This window comes from Lissotriton helveticus, chromosome 12, assembly GCF_964261635.1.
Source record: "Lissotriton helveticus chromosome 12, aLisHel1.1, whole genome shotgun sequence".
NCBI lineage: Eukaryota > Metazoa > Chordata > Amphibia > Caudata > Salamandridae > Lissotriton > Lissotriton helveticus.
Window position 1 is genome coordinate 908,062,490 of NC_136073.1, and position 12,533 is coordinate 908,075,022.

Below are 12,533 nucleotides of genomic sequence, written 5' to 3' on the forward strand. Positions count from 1 at the left end.
GATCAGCACCGAAGACACCACCCCCACGATGAACACCATCCACTCCGGATCACCAACCGACCCCTGCCCCCACCACGTCTTCAACAAGGCCGACTCCATCATTGCACCCCATCTCTGGGACATCATCAACACCTCCTTCCACACCGCCACCTTCCCGGAGATCTGGAAGCACGCCGAGCACAGCGCCCTCCTGAAGAAACCAACAGCAGACCCCACCGACCTAAAGAACTACCGCCCCATCTCGCTCCTCCCTTTCCCTGACAAAGTCCTCAAGAAGACCGTCAACAGACAGCTTGCCGCTTTCCTCGAGACGAACGGATCCCTCGACCCCTCGCAGTCCGGTTTCCGAGCCAACCACAGCACCGAGACCGCCCTCATCGCAGCCACTGACATCAGATCCCTGCTCGACAACGGGGAAACAGCGGCCTTCATCCTCCTGGACCTCTCTGCAGCGTTCGACACTGTCTGCCACCGCACCCTAGTGCAGCGCCTCAACAACATCGGAGTCCAAAAGAAGGCACTGGAGTGGATCATCTCGTTCTTTGCCAGAAGAACCCAGAGAGTCCGCCTCCCCCCGTTCAGATCCGAGGCCACCGAAGTCATCTGCGGCGTACCACAAGGATCATCACTCAGCCCAACCCTCTTCAATGTCTACATGAGCCCTCTCGCAGCCATCGCACGCAAACAAAACCTCAACATCATCTCCTACGCCCACGACACCCAGCTGATCCTCTCCCTCCCCAACGACCCCGCCACCGCCAGAACCAGCCTGCATGAAGGGATGAAAGACGTCGCCGAGTGGATGAAGAACAGCCACCTGAAACTGAACTCAGACAAGACGGAAGTCCTCATCCTGGGATCATCGCCCTCCGCCTGGGATGACTCCTGGTGGCCGCCTGCCCTGGGCAGCGCACCCAAACCAACGGACCACGCACGCAACCTGGGCGTCATCCTGGACTCCTCCCTCACGATGACCAAGCAAGTGAACGCAGTCTCATCATCCTCCTTCAACACCCTGCGCATGCTCCGAAATATCTTCCGATGGATCCCCACCGAAACGAGGAAGACAGTCACCCAGGCCCTCGTCACCAGCCGTCTGGACTATGGAAACACCCTCTACGCTGGAACCACAGCCAAACTCCAGAAAAGACACCAGCGCATCCAGAACGCCTCAGCACGACTCATCCTGGACATCCCGCGCCGCAGCCACATCTCCGCCCACCTGAAAGACCTGCACTGGCTCCCCGTCAACAAGAGGATCACGTTCAGACTCCTCACCCACGCACACAAGGCTCTCCACGACTTGGGCCCGAAGTACCTCAACAGCCGCCTCACTTTCTACACACCCACCCACCAGCTCCGATCCGCCAGCCTTGCCCTCGCCTCCGTCCCTAGAACTCGGAAATCCACCGTCGGAGGAAGATCCGTCTCCTACCTGGCAGCCAAGACATGGAACTCCCTCCCCACTCACCTTCGACTGACCCAGGATCACCTCTCCTTCAGGAAATTACTCCAGACCTGGCTGTTCGAGCAGTAGCGCCCCCCCCCCCGCGCCTTGAGACCCTACGGGTGAGTAGCGCGCCATACACATTTTTATGATTGATTGTGTGTGTGGGGCTCTGTGTGTGTGGGGGGCTCTGTGTCCGCGAATACTCTCTACTACTCTCTGATGCTCACCTATTGCCATTGTAAATGACAATACTATTTTATTTATGTTTAAAAAAAAAAATGTCAAGAGCAATGTCAATAGCTCTACCTTTAATAATGCCGAGACCATTGCATGGTAAATGCTTGTTTATCTTCGTGAAATGCTTCACATAACAAACAAACTACTTTTAAGTAAACCGCACCAATTATCCTGCTCCCACACTACAGTTGGGTTTGTGCTTACCAAAGAAACAAAGTAAATTAACAGTTGGTGTTTGCCCTTCATGTCTTCATCATGCAAATATCTACTGAGACAAGTGTTGCCGTAATAAATAGCCCATGCTGGATTGGAATTTAGTAGATATATGTGATAGCAACAGACTTAGTTCATTGAAACAAATAAATAATTTGAAAAAAAAAGAGCCTTAAGAACTTACTTCAAACACGAATACTGTTGCAATTCTTTAATTTATGCAACAACAAAAAAACTGAATTTCACTTGTCACAAATCATTTCTAGTACCTAACATGAAGTAGATGAAACCAAAAAAATTAGATCCCCAAAACCAACCAATACTAATTCTAGGGTCATTTGTTAATTGTACTTTCTGTGCACTATCACTGGAATCGAGAATGTACTATTTCTTTCACTGGGTGGGTTCTTCTTAACCACTTCTGCAAATGCGGGCATACTTATCTCATCCGCTTCAGGTAACGGCTCTGCTGCCTCCTCACCAGAGTCTGATGAAGCCTCTATCTTCTCACTCCAATCTAACAATGGGGACACCGCCTCCTGCTCTTCCCAAACCTCATCTAAAACTTCCATCTTCTCACTGGCTTCCGCTAACATGTCTGCCTCCTCCTCCTCCTCACTAGCTTCCGCTAACATGTCTGCCTCCTCCTCCTCCTCACTAGCTTCTGCTAACATGTCTTCCTCTTCCTCCTCCTCACCAGTCCCAGTCAAAAGGTCTTTCTGCTGCTCCTCATTATTGTCTACTAATATCTGGGTCTCATTCTCTTTTGCTAAATATTTAGTTCCATATCTATTTTGCGCATGCGTTTCCATGGAAGGACAAAATCTTGCTAAAAATTGATGATTTGCATAATCCCCCATAAGCAATTGACCAGCAGACTTCTCTCTGATTTCATGTAAGGCTTTTTCTGCACTAGATAGGTCTTTGAAGAAAACGAGGGCTCTGCCACTTGAGGAATCAAACAATACTTTTTTCAAAGTTCCAAACTGACAAAAATGGTGAGCTAAAGATACAGGTGTGAAATTGGTCTTACTAAGACCATAGACAAAAATGCAGTTTGAAGAAAAACTATCCCCAAACTTTTCCTTGAGCATACTCCGGGAAAGGAAGTGTCCATTCAATTCACTAATGGCCTTATTAGCACTGACTTTGTCTGTAAACTGCACAACACCATAGTTGTAAAGCCCGGGTAATTTTTGAACCTCAGTATAAAATATCCTCCCAAAAATATTGTAGCAACTCAAGAGGTCATTCTGAGAAACACTCTTACTCAAATTGCTAATATACAGTGTCCCTGATCCCTTCTCTGCAAAAAAAACACTGTTTACGACAGCTGTGAACGATTTAATTTTTTTGTATGGCCACACACTGACATAAATGTTCTTGTTAAAGAGACTTGTCCCTTGGGTTCCTGATAAAGCACTGTCACGATCCTTCGCAAACTTGTAAAACACCATGGCACTACGTTGCTTATCCTTTCCGTTGACCTGAATTGAAGTAATCTCTCCAAACTCTCCAAACAAGTCCTGAAGAGCTTGTTGAATGTTTTTTTTCGAACAGTGTGGAGGGAAAGGTTCAACTTTTAGAGTAAGCTTGCGCCGCAGATTTCTTTTAAGTGCTTTTTTTATCTGTTTCTGTTTCCGTTTACTGGCTTTCAAGGGTATCAACAGCCGAGATGTACCGGTTGTGTCTCTCCTGGGGCTTGTCTCTGTGGGAGGGCGGCCTCTGCTCATTTCAGTGGGAGTGTGATGAGGGCTCCACCCTGCAGGAACACTGTCTCGCTTGCGACTCTCCCCTGAGGAAGAGCAGTCTTGCTTGTGACTCATCCCAGCGGGAGAGCGGTCACACCTGCCACTCATCCCTGCGGGAGAGCGGTTGCGCTTGCCACTCATCCCTGCGGGAGAGCGGTCGCGCTTGCCACTCATCCCTGTGGGAGAGCGGTCGCGCTTGCCACTCATCCCTGTGGGAGAGCGGTCGCGCTTGCCACTCATCCCTGTGGGAGAGCGGTCGCGCTTGCCACTCATCCCTGTGGGAGAGCGGTCGCGCTTGCCACTCATCCCTGTGGGAGAGCGGTCGCGCTTGCCACTCATCCCTGCGGGAGAGCGGTCTTGCCTGCCACTCATCCCTGCAGGAGAGCGGTCTTGCCTGCCACTCATCCCTGCAGGAGAGCAGTCACACCTGCCACTCATCCCTGCAGGAGAGCGGTCGCGCTTGCCACTCATCCCTGTGGGAGAGCGATCGCACTTGCCACTCATCCCTGCGGGAGAGCAGTCTTGGCTGTGACTTGTCCCTGCGGGAGAGCACTCCCTGCTGCGACTGGTGCCTGCTGGAGATTGGTTTCTGCTGTGGTCCACACTCTTTGGAGGGCATTCCCAACCCTGCCCTGGGCCTCCAGACTTGTATCCCTGGTTCTGGTTTGGAGATGAGATATAGATCCTGCCCTGGTGCACCAGAGGCATCTGCAAACCCACCCCTGGGTCTATGTTATTGTGGCCCCCTGGCTGCGGTAGACCTAGCCTTGACACGCTGACACGCTGAGGGCTGAGCTCCAGCTCGGTGTTGTACGGGGCACCCGTCTGCATGCCCATGCCTTGGATGTACGGTCCTCCTGGATGCTGGGGGCCCAGCGGGGCACCCGTCTGCATGCCCATACCCTGGCTGTACGGTCCTCCTGGATGCTGAGGGCTCAGGGGGGCACCCGTCCCCGTGCCCATGCCTTGGCTGTAGGGTCCTCCTGGATGCTGGGGGCCCAGGCCAGGCCCCGGTGCCCCCAGCTGGGGCCCCATCCCCGAGTGTCCACTGTAGACTCCACCATGATGTTTGGTCTCTGGGGCTCGGGGCCCGGGGCCCTGCTGAGGCCACCAGCCGGGCTCACTGCTGTAAGGGCCCCCGGGGGGGTGCAGGCCCAGCCCCGGGCCTCTGCTGCCGGGTCCTCCGGGCTGCTGCAGGCCCAGCCTCGGACCTCCGCCGTACGAGGCCCCCGCCTGGGGGGGGTGCAGGCCCCGCGGGGGGTAGTGCTGCCCCCACGGCTGCTGCAGGCCCGGCCCCGGGGCTCTCCCTCCTCCCCGAGCGGGACCGGCAAAGAACTCCATGTCCGAGCAGCGGCCGCACCGGCGGCTCGTGACCCCCAGCGGCGCCGGTACCGAGCGCCAACGGAAAGAGAAGCAGACGCAGGACTACACGGCGCCCTGACGCGGGGCGGAGTCCTTCGTCGGTGTCTACTGGCGCTTGGGCTCTAGAGTCCGTCTTCAGTGTCTACAGGCTCTTCATTAGAGTCTATAGTCCGTCTTCTGTGTCTACCGGCTCTTCATAGCGTCTAATGCCCGTCTCCCGTGTCTATCTGCGCTTCATAGAGTCTAATGTCCGTCGTCAGTGTCTATTGACTCTTCAAAGGGTCTAATGTCCGTCTTCTGTGTCTATCGGCTCTTCATTGGATTCTATAGTCCGTCTTCAGTGTCTGGATCTGTCGTCCATATCTGAGGGCGCTTCCTGGATTAAAAATAAAACAAGCATTGGCAAGGCCAATAGCTGCCAAGGTTTCAGATAGCCATGGGTGACATTTTCATAATTTTTGTGTAATTATGAGTGACATTTCAATGAACATGAGTGACACTTTCTCTGGAGCAAAATAAATCACTGAAGAAGAGGGAAACATAGACATATCAGAATTTAACCCACTTGAACAACAAGAAAAAGAAGATTTTAAAGCTGCTGCAAAGCACCAGATATTGAAAGGCACTAATCTAGTGCCGTTGCAATCTGGTTGTACTGTTAAACTGGGTTCAATGGCCCCCGTGCTGGAGAGATCGTTGTTTTATTCGGCGCACAGCGAGGCCTGTGGCACTATAGTCAGGCAAATTCCATGCAGAGCTAGCACAGCACCCTCCCCCACACCCTTGACTTTGTTACATTACAGTAATGTGCACTAACGCATCACTGCTCAAGAAGAGACACACTGCTTTACCGCACAGATCCTAGAGTACAGGGTACGGAAGCCGCTCAGAATTAAGCCAACTTTATAGCCAATGTAATAGCAGTCAAGTCAAGTCAAGTCGGAATTTATATAGCGCACTACATACCCAGAGGGTCTCAAGGCGCTTGAGGAAGGGGGTAGGTTTATTTATCAAATATCCAGGTTTTAAGCTGTTTTCTGAAGGCTAGGTGGTTTTGAGTAAGGCGTAGGTGGGTGGGAAGGGAGTTCCAGATCTTGGCCGCTAAGTAGGAGAAGGATCTTCCCCCCATGGTGGCTTTGTGGATGCGCGGCACAGCGGCGAGGGCTTGGTTGGACGAACGCAGCTGGCGGGTGGGGGTGTAAAAGGAAACTAGATACCGGGCAGGCACGGGATGTGAGAAAGCGGTCTGGGCTGAAAAAGATAAAAATAAAAGCATGCAGCAGGTAAACAGCACGTCATTTAAAATGCTTTTGCTGTAACATTTGCTTGTTCTGGCGGCACTCAGTGGGAAGGTTAACCTGTGGCATGATGGTAATTAGTAAAACTAAGTTCCCTAGTGCAAAGTGTGTATTTCTAAATTCGGTGTTCCAAGCACAGGACATAGGGAGATCGTTCGTGCTGAAGTGCGCAAAAGGTAGAGGGCAAGTTACTGAAACACGTAGGGAAACGTTATCGACTGGCCATCCACGGCAAGGATTGTTGCGTGAAGGCAACATGGAGGGTAATTTTTAACTACGTCTTGCAGGGATTGAGACTTTAAACTTCAAGAAACTATTTCTCCCCTTTCCCACGGTGTGAATCCCGCCCATCCCCCCAATAGTAGTCACTTACTGTGGCCCCGGAAACGAGTGTAAAGGTTGTCAGCAGCTGCATAGTCCATGAGAGGTGTGTGCTTGCCTGCTGCGGTCTCTGCCATGACTTTAGGGTGGTCCAGTCATCGCAGCATCACATTATGTTGATTTATTTAAAATTTCATGATGGCAGTGCGAGCAGGACTGCCATTTGCCGTACAGTAACTCTGCTGCCTGACCCCCACTGCGCCACAGGCGGCAAAAGGACGTGACGTACTTCGGCCATTGAGAGTCGACTGCTAACAGTCTCGGTACTCCATTGGGGCAAATTATTACATTGTAGCAGTACTGCACGGATCAGATAGCCAGCCCAGCCTGCTGGAGAGGAGCACTGCCACTCCAGCTTTAACTTTCAGGCTATCAATGGAATTAGCAATGGTAGGTCTCCACAGCCCGGGGGTAAGCACTGATGCGTGATAATACATTTCAGTGCGGTGATGCGGACCACCACACTGAAAAGCATTAGTCTAACACGTGATGAGTGGTACTTGGCAGTCCTGCTCTGCAATTCAAAATTCTATGTCAGGTCCGGAGGCAAGGATTAAGCATTACTTTCTTCACTCTTTATTAACAGCATTTTCAGATGAAGTAAAAAACCACATAAAAACTACAACTCCCATGGACACTGGGAGGAACCATGGTCACCAACAGTCCAATCATATCACATTCCAAAAGTCCATATATTATAATCAGCATCATAGTCCTGCCTCTTTCTTCACTGCTGCCTCGTCAGTTAAGTCCCTTCATGCCTCCTTCCTTACTTCAGTGGGTTAGACTTTAGGGCTTTTTCTGGTTTGTGTTTATTATTATAAATTCTTTGGTGCTTATTTAGGCAACGCGCTGCGAGTGCTTTTACTTTGTAAATGCTTTCACCACTTATCGATCACGCAGCTGGCTCTCTGGCCCGAGCGCGTCACTTTCTGTCTCCCGTGCTAGGTGGCGCTGTTTTATGCATCTATTGTGCTTCAACGATCCTCAGAGCTGCTCGCTGCGCTCCGGTTGTTCGTGTGCACTTGGGGGAAGGTGAGCATTCTCCGCTTGTGCCTCCTTCTCCTCAACCCTCGCCTGACACTGCGCTGCGCTTAAATTCTATGTCAGGACCAAAGGCTCCGTTAATGCTTCTCATTTCTTTACTGGTAAATTTCTCAGCAGCCAATAAAAATACAGAAAAACAACAAACTTCAATATCCATGAATACACTATGTGTCACATGATCAACCATAGAGTGTATCCTGTATATAGACTGCAGTCTAGGTTACAACTTACTCTTTCATTGCTGCTCCGCAGCCAGTTAAGTGCTTTTCAATATTTCTAATGCTTGTCACTTTTGTTGTTGAATGTTCATTGATTACATTGTAATTTCCTTTGTGATTATTGCGTTATTACAGCTTTGCGATTACCCATTGTTATGGAATTTGGTTGGTGACTGTTTTTATGCAATTTGCATTGGTAGAAGCATTCTTTTGCCCCTCACCTCGCGGTTGCACTTGTGGTCAGCAGTCTTGTTATGTTATTAAATGTTTTGTATAGCGCTCAGCTACTCAAAAGAGTGTCCCGGCGCTAAAAAACCCCAAAAGGGAGCGTAGAAGAGCCTGAGCCAGCGTATCAGAAGATACACGGTGGAAGGCTCGTGATGTCTGGGTAAGGCGGTCATGAGCATTCAGGTTGGTTCTATCCAGGTGAGTAATTTGAAAGTTCACTAGGTAGTGGTCCGACCACAACACTGGCACTGGCGAAATTATATCCACCGGGATGGTAGAAAAAACTTTATCAAGAATGTTGTGAGAAGGGGCGGAGAGATAGGGGATGAGCCCCAGAGGGGTGGTAGTATCAAGAATCCTAACAGTGTCTACCGCATCTGCTATATCCATATGGATATTGAAATCACCCAGGAGCAGGCAGTGCTTTGATCTTAGGCATAATGATGATATTACGGAATGGAGCTCCTCGTGAAAAGATCCAGCTGGGCCAGTGGGTATGTAAATCACGAGCCCCGTACAGAATTGATATGGTGATAGCAACAACGAAAATCCCAAAGCCTCGGTTCCCTGAATATCCTCTGTAGGGATGATAGAACAAGCAACACGCTTGTCCACCACCAGTGCAACACCACCACCCCGGCCTTTGGCCCTGTCCTTCCTAAAGATAACATAATTGGGCGGGAGCGCAGTGGCAATGTCAGGGCCCGAGCAATCGCCCAGCCAGGTTTCAGTCAGGAAGAGACAGGTGGGTTTGAAATCAGACAGTAGGGTGTGTAGTTCCAGCGCATGTTTGCTAAGGGACCTGGTATTAAGGAGTAAAAAAGTACTCTTATTAGGTGTGGCCTTGGGGGTAGAGATAGATGTCAGAAGGCTACTCCAAGTCCATCGAAGCCGACGATGCTCCCAATGCCCCACCACCTCAGCAACGGCCAGAAACAACCTAAGCCGCTTCTGAAGCAGAAGGGAAAGGGGGAGTGGATTGAAAAAGAGAGACAGCCTGGTTGAAGGTTTTCTTCACGGGTCTTCTGCCAACGTCGAAGAATAACACTGGCACCTGCAGTAAGACACACACTTAACCTTCTCTGATACTTTAAACAATTTTCAAAGAATGACAAGTCTAATTATTACTAACGTTACCTGGAAGACCTGGCTATATGCTTCTCTCTTATCTGATGAGTGACTTACACCTACTTATTTGGTTAGACTGTTCTGTGTCTGCAAAACATATATGTATAATATATTAGTATCTATACTTTTGCTATAACGTAGGTGACTTTACTTCACCTCAGAATTTTTATGCCAGAACCTTTACTCACCAACTCTATATGTTTTGTTGCCTTGTAGGTTACCCGGAATTAACTGAAAGTTCCTAGTATATTACCTTCAACTGTGAAAAAGATAAGTCCAGATCACTGAATGAAAACCCCGGGAGTATCTAGGAAGAGTTACGCCTCACACTGTCATGGCGTTAATGTTAGTACCCTAGGAATACTCCCAAAGACCTCAGTATTAAATAGTTCCTTCAGGAATGAGATAAACTAAATACAAGTCTTTTGACGAACTGTCTTTTGAAAAGTACCTGTAGATGGCACCAACGTCCTGTGCCTCAAAACTGGATTCGAAACGCTTACTTGTCTCCGAACTGTAAATGATGCTGGTGATCCCACGTAGCGCATGCGACTTGCTTGGAGAAGATTCCGAAGACTGTAGAAACCTTGGAAGCTGAAAGTCTTGACAAGAAACAGGAAACTGCAACAGCGGACTTCACAGATAACGCGACCGCTACTGTGCGAATTCAGTTGAAGTGCGTCATTCCTTAGTTCGAAACGGAGCTTCAGCTGTACTGCCAGCACAAGCTCTTGAGCACTAGACCGCTGCCGCTGGACAGCGATCACTGGACTTTTGGCGGTTATATTGATGAGGATTGCATAGTGCCCTTAAACATAGTCTCCACAGAAGATTGGACACTAGGAACCCTCTTCTCCCACGGGGAACTAATGGCACCTTTTTGCGCCGTCTCAACCTTGCTACAGATTTCGACCTAGAGCCCCGGACAGTACCCATAATCCTGACAGTACCTCCCTCCAAAGGGAACCCTCCCAATTTTGGCTACGAGGGATTGGTCTGATGAAATTGTCTAACTAACTTGGGAGCATGAACGTTACTGGAAGGCTCTCATGATCTTTCCTCTGGGCCAAAACCCTTCCAATCGACTAGATAGAGCAATTTCTTCCTGGAGATTTTAGAATCTAAGATTCTACTAACCTCAAATTCCTCATTTGATTCTACTCTGATTGGTGCTGGTTTACCTTTGTATCGAACCGTAGGAGGATTTTTCTTTAGCAAGGATAGATGAAAGGCTGGATGAATTTTTAAACTGCGGGGAAGTTGCAATTTGACTACTACTGGGTTTATTTTTCTCTGTATTTTAAAAGGGCCAATAAACCTAGGCTGAAACTTCCTATTACCTTTCAATCTAAGATGTTTAGTGGATAACCAAACCTGATCACCTACCTCAAAATTTTCTCCTACCCTCCTCTTTTTATCTGCCTGCTGTTTATATTAAATCTTCGCTTTGGTGAGATTTAACTGAGCCTGCTGGTAAGATTTTTTCAAGTTTGCTACCCACTCTACCACAGTTGGATTTTCCTCAATAATGTGCCATAAAGTTATCTTAGGGTGACGGCCATAGTTTAGATAGAATGGGGTAAACCCTGTGGAGGCATGAACAGCATTGTTGTAAGCGAACTCAGCCGACCACAGCAGGTCTGACCAGTTCCCTTCTTGTTCCATTAAATATAATCTCAGGTATTGCTCCAACTCCTGGTTCACTCGCTCGGTCTGCCCATCTGTCTCCGGATGGAAACTAGTTGAGAACCGAGTGTCTATGCCCAAACTGTGCATATAGTTCTTCCAGAAACGAGACACAAATTGAGCACCTCTGTCCGAGATTAGAATCTGAGGAATACCATGAGCTCACACCACATGTTGATTAAATAATTTCACCAGCTGAGGGGCGGATGGAACTTTTTCCAAAGGAACAAAATGACCCATTTTAGAAAAGGTGTCTACCATCACCAAAATGGCAGTGTACCCCTGACTAAGTGGTAGATCTACAATTAAGTCTAATGATACTGTGTGCCATGGGCCTGGAGCGTTTGGTAGAGGTTGTAATAACCCCTGTGGACTCTGTCTTGAGGGCTTTCCTTTTATACACAGTTCACAGGTTGCGACATACTGTCCCACTTGAGCTGCCATTCCTGGCCACCAAAAATGCCTCTGTAACAACTGCAAAGTCTTCTTACTGCCTTTGTGTCCAGCCAACGGATCGTCATGACAACTGGCCAATGCCTTTTCCTGTAATTCTCTGGTGGGCAAATACAAAGCTTCTTCGTAGTATGGTAAAGAATGTTTTATCGATTTTTTCCCATCGTCTGCTGCCCACTTTTCCAATTCCTGCCAAGAACATTTTTTCAATATCTCCTTGGTGAAGTCTTCTAACTGAATGGCTCCCACAATTCTCTCTCGAGGAATGATTGGTTCATCACCTGGTACTCTTTTATCTTCTGAACAATTAATTCGTGATAAAGCGTCAGCTTTGCCGTTCTTCACTCCTGGTTTGAAAGTTATGACGAAATCGAACTCAGAAAAAAATATAACGACCACCTCAGTTGACGAGGAGTCAAAGTTTTGGCTGATTTTAAAAATTGCAAATTCCGATGGTCAGTGTACACAGTCACCTTGTGCCTAGCCCCAAGCAGATAGTGGCGCCAATCCTGAAATGCTTCCTTTACTGCTAGTAACTCCTTGTCTGCAATGGTGTAATTAAATTCAGTTTCAGACAATTTCCTCGACCGATAAGCCACAGGATGAAGTTGTCCAGTAAGCTTGTTTCTTTGTGACAAAATTCCACCAGTAGCGAAATCTGACGCATCTGTTTCCACAAAAAATTCCTGCGCTGGGTCTGGATGCATTAAGATAGGTGCTGTGACAAACGCCCTCTTAAGGAACTGAAATGCCTCTTCCGCTTCAGGGGACCAAAGGAACTCCTTCCCTTTCTTAAGGAGTCGAGTAATGGGTTGAACCTTGGCCGAAAAATTCGGAATAAACCTCCTGTAAAAATTGGAGAAGCCTAAGAAGCTCTGTACTTCCTTGACGCTCCTAGGAGATGACCACTCCTGGATAACTTGTACCTTGAATGGATCCATGGCCACCCCGTCAGCCGACAAGACGAATCCTAGGAACTCCACTTTTTTCACGTGAAAAGAACACTACTCCAGCTTGACATACAAATGGTTATCTAGCAATTTCTTTAAAATTGCTCGCACCTGAAGAACGTGATCCTTAG

At 48.6% G+C, this 12,533-nt stretch overlaps 1 protein-coding gene across 1 annotated transcript; it reads right to left on the minus strand.

Moving 5' to 3' along the window:
* Positions 1-2,096: 2,096 nt before the first annotated feature.
* LOC144798241 (uncharacterized) lies at positions 2,097-5,148 on the minus strand. Its single transcript, XM_078668989.1, has 2 exons — positions 4,863-5,148; positions 2,097-4,817 (listed from the first exon to the last, which is right to left on the minus strand). Exons 1-2 carry the CDS (start codon positions 4,990-4,992, stop codon positions 2,242-2,244), a joined length of 2,706 nt encoding a protein of 901 aa, XP_078525115.1. The 5' UTR covers positions 4,993-5,148; the 3' UTR covers positions 2,097-2,241.
* Positions 5,149-12,533: the final 7,385 nt, after the last annotated feature.